At 36.2% G+C, this 10,770-nt stretch overlaps 2 protein-coding genes across 2 annotated transcripts; one reads left to right on the top strand and one right to left on the bottom strand.

The window, feature by feature from the left end:
• Positions 1-4,319: 4,319 nt before the first annotated feature.
• On the bottom strand, positions 4,320-4,754 carry LOC132038360 (uncharacterized). The gene has a single exon (XM_059429037.1). The coding sequence runs from the start codon at positions 4,752-4,754 to the stop codon at positions 4,320-4,322; it is 435 nt and encodes a 144-aa protein (XP_059285020.1).
• Positions 4,755-8,376: 3,622 nt separating this feature from the next.
• Positions 8,377-9,064, top strand: LOC132037696 (non-specific lipid-transfer protein 13-like). The gene is made up of 2 exons (XM_059428260.1): positions 8,377-8,761; positions 8,882-9,064. Exons 1-2 carry the CDS (start codon positions 8,391-8,393, stop codon positions 8,886-8,888), a joined length of 378 nt encoding a protein of 125 aa, XP_059284243.1. The 5' UTR covers positions 8,377-8,390; the 3' UTR covers positions 8,889-9,064.
• The last annotated feature ends 1,706 nt before the right edge of the window (positions 9,065-10,770 follow it).

Genomic DNA, 10,770 nt, shown 5'->3' with positions numbered 1-10,770 from the left:
GAAGAAACTCCCTCAGACCCTAAAAGGTCTTTTGGGGCTTACCTCAAAAGAAGTGCCTTGAAGCCCTATTTGCATTTGTTGCCTTGCTCTCGTTTCTCCCTCTTTTTGCTCGATGTGGAAGTGATGACTCCTCATCTCCCTCTCTTGACTGTTGGTGTTGAGCTCAATGTAAGTGTGTTTTATTTTCCTTTTCGATTCCTTGCTGGATTTCAGATTTGTTGACCCATTTCTTGTGTTCTTGCTGTTCATATCTCGGTACTTTGTTCGATTTGGTTTGAATCGAAATAAAGAGTAAAATCAATTACTTGTTTAAAACTTGTGCTCTACCCAACGAAGTGAAAACTGAAACATTTAAGCTCTGCTTCTCTTCAGTGGTCTGGAATCGACCGTGTCCAAACTTTGAGGATGTGTCGATGAAATCAGCTTAATGGTATCCATTTTGACTAGCACGGACAACTGTGAATGAAGGATCTGTGCACAATTTGTCCGCGTCGATGTGTTTCTAAGCTCAATTAACCTTGTAAGTTCTTCCTCCTTCATGATTCCAGTCCTTTGCTGATGTTGTACTTCTCGAATATACTGATGATGTTGAACATGTATGTTTCCTTCTTTCCTTAATTTAGACTTATATAAACCTGATATTTGTCTATTTGAATGAGCACCATAAGATGCTAATACCACAAATAAAACATCCATCAAGTCTATTTGGTCTAAATCAAGACTGAGAATTTAACAATATTTGTTCTGCATATGATGAATTTGGTGAATGAAACTGGAACCTGCCTCAGAGCTAAGCTTAGAATGTGTGTTTGCTGCTTTTCCTTTGATATTCCAGTTTTTATGCTGCTGCAGTCTGTTAAATGCCCAATCTGTACTCTCTTGTATGAGTAGTGTGCTTAACCTTCTGGATTTAAAGCCTCTTGCACTTGTGTGTGCTGATTTGTGTAGTGTAGAAGCCTGCAAAAAAGCAAACATAGTTAGAAAAAACTACTATTTTCTCCTCCATAAGGATATGAACATGATGATTAAACTTCCTTCATTTCCTTTCTTCCAGCTTCCAGACTTATTTTCCTCTCTGACTGCATATGTTCCCATCTGACTGCACATGTTCCCATCATCTCATAGTCCTTACCCTCAAATAAGGGATTTGAGTCTTGTCACTATTGAGTATTTTTCTACAATTTGAGCTTAATCCCTAAAAATCGACAAAGGAAAGAAAGCCACATCCAAGGCTCCGATTTGCCAATGCATCGAATTTGTTACTCTCTCTCAAGATATTTAATCGAAAGAAATATTCCTATTACTTCTCAATTCCAAAATCTCTTCAGTCTAATCAAAGAATTCCCCAAGGAGGTTTCCATCCTTCTAAAGGCAATTCCAATTAAAGTTTTGTACACCAATTCAGAATCAGTCTGACTTATGATATTGTTCAAACTTTCATTTCTGCAATATCTCATGGCCTCTAGAATTGCCATTACCTCAGCATCTATATTAGTGTTAATGCCAATCTCTGTAGCTTGAGCATAAATCAAGTTCCCCTCATTGTTCCTCAAACAGAAACCATAAGCACTTCTCCCAGGATTTCCCCTAGAGGCACCATCTGTATTACACAAAGAACTAGCCTGCTAGTGGAAGTTTCCATATGACCTTAGTAATTTTCAAACTATTACTTCCATTCTCTAACATGGTAATCAGTTCTTCCCATTTATGTGGCACCTGTGTTATTGATGGATTTCTTATCAAAACCAACCTTTGAATGGTAGCAAAAACTTGGCATATGACCCTTCCAATTGACCTTTTCCCACCATGTTTGATAGTATTCCTTCTCTTCCAGAGTTCCCAAATAATTATTGCTGGGACAGCTTGGAAAATCACCTTTACTCTCCCCTTCACTGGTGCAGTCAACCACTTGATAATTCTTTGTTGTAGCTGTAAACCTTCCATAGTCAGACCTATAATTGAGGGAAAATAGGACCAAGTCCTGTCAGCTACATATGATGTAGCAAACAGATGTTGAACTGTTTCCTCTTTAGGAGTGAGGCAACACCAACATCTGGATGCGAAATTGTAGTGCATTTTCTTCAAAACATCATCCAAGGGCAACTTGTACTTTCAATACCTCCATAGGAAAAAGGATATCTTGAAAGGCAACCCTTTCATCCACATGTATTTGTAAATTTCCATATTCTATCCTCTCAACCTAATATAGTCCCATGCTGATTTGACTGTGAAATCACCTTTAACATCCAGAATCCACCATGGCCTATCCCAACCTCTTTCTTCATTAGGAGGTCTAATAGAATTGCTGATATGCTGCACCATATCTTCTGGCAGTAGTTCTCTCAGTCTGTCGAAGTCCCACTGCCCCTGAACCACCACATCAGTAACGTTTTGAACAGTCTCATCAAAACCTTAAACAGTGTAATATAGAGCACCTATTCCTGTCTAATTGTCATACCAGAATTGAGAAATTCCCATACCTATTTGCCACCAAATGTGATGTTCAATCAGATCTCTAACTTGCAACAAATTCTTCCATGTTTGAGAACCATATTTCCATTGACTAATCACAGGATTCTCTCTTCTACAATACTTGTTGACAATATAGGCACTCCATAAGGATGGTTTAGTTCTCAAATTCCACCATAATTTACAGAAAAGAGCCACAGAGACATCATGTAAAGATCTAAAACCCATCCCTCCCTCCATTATTGGTAAACATAGATGATTCCATGAAGCCCAATGCCTGCTTTTACCTCCCACGGTATTGCACCAATAAAACTGGGCAAACATTCTATGCATTTGCCTAAATACACTTATAGGAGGACTAACTGCTGATAACAAGTGTATAGGCATACTTTGTAACACATGCTTAATAAGAATAACTCTACCCCAAAGGATAGAAGTTTTCCTTTCCAGCTCTGTAGCCTATTCATTATTTTCATCAGAATGCTTGTGAAAAAGTCCTTCCTTCTCCTACTATGGTATATAGGACAACCTAAGTAGGTGAAAGTAAATTCTTTTCTCCCAATTCCTGTAACAATTTCTACTGTAATGCTCACATCACCAGGAACATTTTTATGCATGTAAATTGCACTCTTCTCCCTGTTAATCTTTTGGCCAGAAGTCTTCTCATACTTCTTTAATATTTCCATGACCAGCTGTAAGGAAAACACATCTGCTGAAGAAAAAATGATCATATCATCAGCATAAGCTAGATGATTCACCCTAGGACTCCATTTAGGCAAACCATAAACCTTAAATTGATGAATCTAAAATAAAGCATTCAGGTTTCTGGTTAACACTTCTGCAGATAAAATAAAAAGGGTAGGAGACAAAGGATCCCCCTGTTTAACACCTCTAGAAGACTGAAAGTAACCCTGTTGTTGCCCATTAATTAGCACAGAATACCAATTGTTACTCACAAGCCTGAAAATCATGTCAATCAAGACTTCTGAAAAACCAAACTTTCTCAGGACTTTTAGCAAGAACAACCAAGAAAACCTGTCATAAGCCTTAGCCATATCTAATTTCATGACTACATTAGCAGATTTAGTTCTCAACCTGATATTTACTATGATCTCTTGAGTAAGTAACACATTCTCCACTATACTTCTTCCTTTCACAAAACCTGCCTGATTCAAAGATATTATATCTGCTAAGCCTTCCACCATTCTCTCATGAATCAATCTAGAAATGATCTTATTACTAAATTTACTCAAACTAATTGGTCTCATATCTGAGAAGGTATTTATAGTATCCTTCTTAGGCAGTAAAACCAAATTAGTATGTGTAATAAATCTAGGCAACTCAGCTCCACAAAAAAAGGCCTTCACCATGTTAGTGACATCTTCCTTTATGATATCCCAGCAAGTTTGATAGAAAATACCAGTAAACCCATCTGGCCCAGCAGCACTCTCTCCATTTAAGCTAAAAATAACTTTTTTAACTTCCTCCTCCGATGGCAAACCACCAATGAAGTTATTATGATCCTCTGTAATTATATGTGGAACATGATCTAGAACCCCAAAATCAGTTAGATCTTCTTCCTTAGTGAATTGATCTGTGTAAAATCTGATTGCTTCTTATGACAATTCCTCATTAGATTCTAGCCAATTACCATTCTGATCCTGAATTCTTCTTAACTGCATCCTTTTTCTCCTTTCTTACACATAAGAATGGAAAAAAGTAGTGTTTCTATCACCATCCTTGAACCAATTAATTCTTGCCTTTTGTTTCCAAAATTCTTCCTCTAGGTGTAAGTACCTATTTAAATCAGCTTGAACTCTGTGCAGTCTCTCCCTATTAGCAGGAGTAGGTTAAAGTTCAAACTGAATTTCATGCACTTTAACCGCATCTTCCGAGGTCTCAATCTCCTGAAAAATGTTCCCATATGTATCTTTACTCCATTGTATTAAAGTAGATTTAACTTTCTTCAGTTTATAGTGAAATAAATGAAAAGGATTAGCCATGAAATCTGCTTTCCAATATTCCTTCACAATATCCACAAAAGAACCATGTTTAGCCCAAAAATTGAGAAACTTAAAGGATATTCTAACAGCTTCAGATTCTCCAGAATACGAAATTAGAAGAGGAGCATGGTCTGATCCTGTTCTAATTAAATGAGACACCTCTAATTCAGGGTATTTATCCCGTAGGGCTTGATTCCCTAAACATCTATCCAGTCTCTTGAAAATACACTCATCTCCACTTTGTCCATTCCACCAAGTATATTTCCCCCCTTTAAATCCCATGTCAGAGACAGAACAATTTTGAATACAAGTTCTGAAATCTAGTAGACTAGTACTTCATTCATGGTGACTGGCAAACCTCTATATTTTTCTTCTTCAGAGATGATGACATTGAATTCTTCACCAATCATCCATGGGACATGAGTTGTGACAGCTAGACTCTCTAAAGAAACTTGGCATATACTACTGAGACTATCATCTCAACCCTAGTATTCTGAATCTTCAGTTTAAGAGTTAAATGTTGTACATGGTCCACTTCAATTGAAACCTCAAATAAATCATCCATAAAGACCTAGATTTTGCCACTACAATTAACAAAAGCATGTTGTAACCCTATCCTCCTCCTGTAGTCTTCTACCTTGTCAAAGATCTTGAAAAGGTTCTAATAAACCAATGAAACCAAAATGAAACTTCTAATGCATCTTTATCAACCTTGTGTATGCCTCCATTGTATTTACAGACCTAATAGTCCAAATGATAGCATTCATAAGGTAACATTAGACTTCTGCACAGTTCTTCTTGTTTGAACCCCACCACTTGGTGGGACACTATTTTCTCTGTTATGTTTCTTTTTGCCTCTCCCTGTTGCCTTTTCCACCTGTTTTGGAGAGAGATCTGCTACTCTAGCTATTGCTTGTATATTTTGATCAATTGTATGATAATCCAAGTCCTTTCCTCCAGAAATAATAGATTCCACAGGCCCTGTATCATGCTGAGTGTTGATCACCTCTAGAGCATTCACTACACATTTTGGTCCAGTATTGGAACTGGTAGAATCTCCAACCTTGTGTAAATTACTACAACTGTGCTGCTTGTATTTAGTTAATGATTGTGCTAAATTATTTCCCTGATGAGATGCCTGCTTCTGGACTTGCATTGTTTCCTCTGGCTTTACATTCTCCTTTTGTGCATTGAATGTTTCCTTATGACTGTTTGCCACTTTTCCTGATGATTTTCCTGAACTGATATTATTTGCTGAATTGACCTCGGCTTTTTCTTCTATCTCCTGCGCTCTATTGCTGCTTTTGCTTATATTGCTCAGTGATGTTACCTGTTGTTGCTGTTGAATTAGCCTTTTGACTGGACTCTTTATATGACTTATATCCTCCTCCCTTTCCTGTTGAACTTGTTGTGCTTCTCTACTTTTGTCTTGTCTTAATATCTGATCATTTTGTGTACCATCTTCCTCTTGTTTCTCACTTGTCTTCTCTATTGCAGGCTGGACTTCTTCAAGTGTATCCTCACCTTCATCTATTGCCAAGATATCAAAGGTATTATGTATATCAACCTTGCCTTCATTCTCTTTTGAAACATCTTCATTCCTTACTTCCCCTATTATGATGCCACTGGAATCTTTAATATATTTATTCTTCCTCCTCTGCATCCACTCTTTCTTTGCCTGATAAAATCCTTTACCTTCTCCCCCCCCCCCCCCCTGTGTATATTCCCCTTCTGCTTATTGTTAGCCTCATTGCTGCTGTCTTCTCTTTTGCTTTCCTGTTTCAACTTTTCCCTATACTGCTTTTCTAGCTCTGGATGTAGTGATCTGCATTCTTCTTCAAAGACGCCCTTATAGTTTGCAGTGCTTGCAGTATTTTGGTAAAAAATCATAATTAATTTGTACCCATTTTGATAGCACTTTCCCTGTTTCATCCTCGCTTTCTGATATATGGATTCTCTGAGGATGTATTGCTAACAACTCTAACTCCACCTTCACTTTGCACAGCTGGGCCTTGTTTTACTAGCAAAGGGCTAAATCAACGACCAAAGGCTTGCCAACTGCAGATGCCGGAGAGAAAATAGCTTCCTTTGCAAAAAAGTTTGGAGGAAGTTCAGGAAAACTATCATTGGTCTCATTTGGCAGTATCTTGATTGCACTTTAATGTAATAAGCAGGTGTAGATAATAGATTCACATAATCCTCCAATAATGATAATCGCATCAATATGTATCTATCGTCAATTAACCCAATCTCACAATTACCTTTGATGCCACATTGCTCTGGAATAATAGTCCTTAATTCCTTAATGTTTATTATGTCATATGCAAATTTACCTAGAACAACATATTGTAAATTTTCCTTCAGGATTAATTGCTTAACTTCCCTTGAATTCCATTCCACATGAGGTTCTCCATTAACATAAGTAATTGGTTTCAGAGGAGTCACCGGATGATTTGTTCCTATATTTGGCTTTAACAGATTAGCATGAGTTAATCAGTTAGGCAAATTATTAGGAACATTTTGGTTTGGGGTTGGGTTTAGGGATGAGGTTGTAGGTGATGAGGCGTTTTGGATGGGGCTGTTGTTCATAGATGTTGATGTTTCAGCTGTAAGATTAGAGGGTAATTCGACTACTTGCTTCAAACGAAGGTTGGTATTTGGTGGAGCAGCCCCTGTAGGGGGCTGTTCACCAGCCAAAGAGGCCATGACCGGCGGCCTGTATGTATATTTTTGTAATTAGGATTTTAATTTTGAGGAGAGAGAAGAGAGTGTTCTAATCCAAAAATTTGGGACCGGACTTAGGAATGGAATTGCATTCGATAGAAGAAAAAAAAAATCTACCTTTAGAACGAAGTTGGAATGTGAAAAATAAGTGTTTTATTTTTTAAGGTTTTGATTTAAGCGTGTTATTTTTTAATCAAGACATAACATTATTTTGAATATAAATCTAATTCAATTAGATAAAAACGTATTTAAAAAAATATAGGGAGAAAAACTAGTTGTAAAGTGGTCAAGCTTTAGATTGTCATAACGTTGCGCTCGGATGTCCGTTTTACGCGATTTTTTAGGCCCCAAAGGTTAACGTCATGGGTATTTTAGGCTCCAAAGGTGGATGAAGGGTATTTTTGCACCAAATCTAATAGTTCAAGGGTATTTTAGGCCCTTTTCCCTTAAAAGAATAACAACTTATTCTTCTATTTTATGGATATTTTAGAATTTTCGGCTATAAATTTTTCTTACATATGGAAGTAAAAATCTTAGCGCCCCGCAGCACAAGTTTAAACCCGCACAATCCAAGTATAAAGACTAAACGTACACCGTCCCGTTGTCATCCCTATTGACGCTAATCTACAACAGAAAACTAAAATGTTCCAATCTCCGGCTAGGTAATTCTTGCTGATAAAGTTATTCCATTTAAGCTCATTAATCTAAGATCAATATTGCACAAAATAAAACATAAATTGTACTTGAAGTCCTTTTTTCTTTTCTTTTTTTCTTTTTTATAATTTTTACTGTAGTTCTTTGACAAGAATAAAAGACTCCTAAAAATTATGGGACCTATAGAATAAAATGAAGAAAAAGAAGCTAATCTAAGTCTCTTAAACAATCCGAGTAAATATTAATTTGAATCTGAAGGGAAAGGAAATCTTTCCATTCCCACCGCTAATCAAATAAAACTTAAATATTGTTTTAAACTTCTTCACTGGTGTTTGTTAATTTTTACTTTCCAATTTCCTAATACAAGGTAATTAAGCAATTGAAATCAACTTTGTCACGCATCAACTGTAATAATCTCATCCAAATAGAATGATCACAACTGCAAATCATAATTCACGGACATCATGAATAACCTCCTACACAAAATCTATAAGACTCTGCTAATTAATTACTTACTAATACCAATTAATCAGCAGAAACATGGCAACCAAAAATCTACTAGTTTTTGTTGCACTAGTTGTGGTAGTGGTTCTAAGTCCATGCAATGCATTGATCAGAGTCCTTGAAAAAGATGCAATTTGTGAAGATGTGAATGCTTGCTTTGAATATTGTGAAAATTTTGTAGACGGGATTACTGGACTTCCAACCCGTGAGTGTTGTGACAACTTAATGATATTGAATGGCAAGGTAAAATACGAGGACGATGGGGTTCGTAGGTATTGTTCATGCATCGTAGACTTCAGTAATAGCCACTATCATCCTCCTTATCTCCAATCCAGGATCGAACAACTTTATTTAATATGCGACATTCATCTTAGCTTCCCCATCTCTGAGCACATGGATTGCTCTAAGTACTTCCACAAACTCTCTTTCTTTTGTCCATCTTTTATTTGATTTTATTTTCTTGAGGTTGTGATGAGTTTCTTTTAATAGTAACTAACACTTTTTTTAAAAAAAAATTGTGCTTGCAGGCTTTAGTAAGAACTTGTAGTTGAGGAGGAGCTGTTCTCTGGGGTCTAATGCTATAATAATTGTTAAATATTTGTACTTTCATCTTTTCCTGAACTTTGAAAGAAGTATGATGATGTGTATTATATCTATGTTTGGTTAACAAGGTTAAGTTGGAATTTATGGAGCAAAGCTTTGTGTTTCAATTAGTTAGAGCGATAATTTAGACATTGTGAGTTTTGAATGAAAAAATGGATTCCATAATGTATATATAACTTTGTTCTAAGGGTGTATTTTACACACGTATATAGAGTTCGACTTGTTCGATATTGAGTCGTCAATTGCCTAGGTGGGCTAACCCGACCCACATACAGAAAGAGAATTGACATGGGGCAATTTTCGTTGTACTGCAAATAATATGGCGCCTGGCCGAAGATCGACGAGCTTTCGTAATTTTGTATTTTAAGAAGATTAAAGAGCTGTGTTTTGAGGTATAAAAAAATGCTCCTCTGTATATATTCTCACGAATCACGATCACCTAATCAGGTTACAATTGGTCCTTAATATAAGTCATACGGCTCTAACATTGTAATACAATAACAATAGGATTCTTAACACCTAATCCTAAAGCCTTAAAATTGTGTTGGGTAAAATCCGTGTTCGGGCTAGTTTCCGCAACCGGGAGCTTGGAGAGGCAGGGAGGACCTTCACAGCTGGCACCCACTTCCACCTACTCGGGTCATATTAATGAATCCCGATCAGAGTGCTGTGGCAGAGAAGCATGTGGGGGAGCAGTCGGGTCACATCAGTCGACCGTTAGGGTTGAAAAGTCTTGTTTTGGTTTTTATATAGATAGCTTATCATGTAAGCTAAGGGGGATCCATCTAATCTCTTGTAACCCATCTCTTATTTTTTCTCAAAAGCAATACACATCCGTGCACCCTGATTTTCTTTGAATATATATCTATCTTGCTTGATTTTATCATTTCTTGAGCTCGATTCTTTCAATCTAACTCTAGTAATCACAAACATTAACCCCAAAAGAAGAGTTTCCGGGATTGGATACAATCTATTTGTCTTTAAACCCTTAAAATACAAATCTCTAACTGATTATCCGTTTTCACCGGAAAACAAAAATATTATTGGACCTCTGCTGGACCTAAAGCCTTATAATTTGAACCTTAAATCAGTCTCTTCTAAATCAGTTTTTCTTATAAATAATAGGGTGTTGAAGGAGAACTTATCCATGGCAATAAAGACGAGGACCTGTTGCATAGTCCCTGATGCCCGAGTCAAATTAAATTGAGTTGATTTTTTTATTAATATTAATAAAGACGAGGACATGTTGGATAGTCCCTGATGCCCTAGCCAAATTAAATTGAAAGTACTTTTCTTAAATATTAATAAACAAGATAGCATCTTGAAAGTGTCGCTAGTTGATTTAATCATGCAAAGTTCAAAAAGAATTTATAAGTACTTTAACTTACATATTAACACATGTATGTACGTATATTAGATTGTGTTTTTAATTAAGAGATATTCCAAGATGTCATAGGCTTATAGCTATAAGAGTGAAAACTATATATGTTGCTCCTATTAATCTTGATTCTTTCTTTTTTCTATCTTGATATTTCTTTCTCATAGATATACATTTTTTTTGTTTCTTTTATTTGATACATGCACTTTAGCCAATGCAATTAAGAAAAGATTGAACATGGCTTTAAAATAGTGTATTTAATGTGTCTTTATTTTTCTGTTACATTTTGCCCTGCAATACATCATTAACTCTTTCTATGAAACTAATTATAAATAATCAACCTCTTACCAAAAAAACTTGATAATCTACAAGATTGAACTTTTCTAAAACTATTAGTATTGGTATTATAATAATTAAATGGCATATTTTGCAGCT

The sequence above is a fragment of the Lycium ferocissimum genome, chromosome 11, assembly GCF_029784015.1.
Source record: "Lycium ferocissimum isolate CSIRO_LF1 chromosome 11, AGI_CSIRO_Lferr_CH_V1, whole genome shotgun sequence".
NCBI classification, from domain to species: Eukaryota; Viridiplantae; Streptophyta; class Magnoliopsida; order Solanales; family Solanaceae; genus Lycium; species Lycium ferocissimum.
The sequence above is the reverse complement of the archived record's forward strand: the minus strand, read 5'-3'. Positions and strand labels throughout refer to the sequence as shown.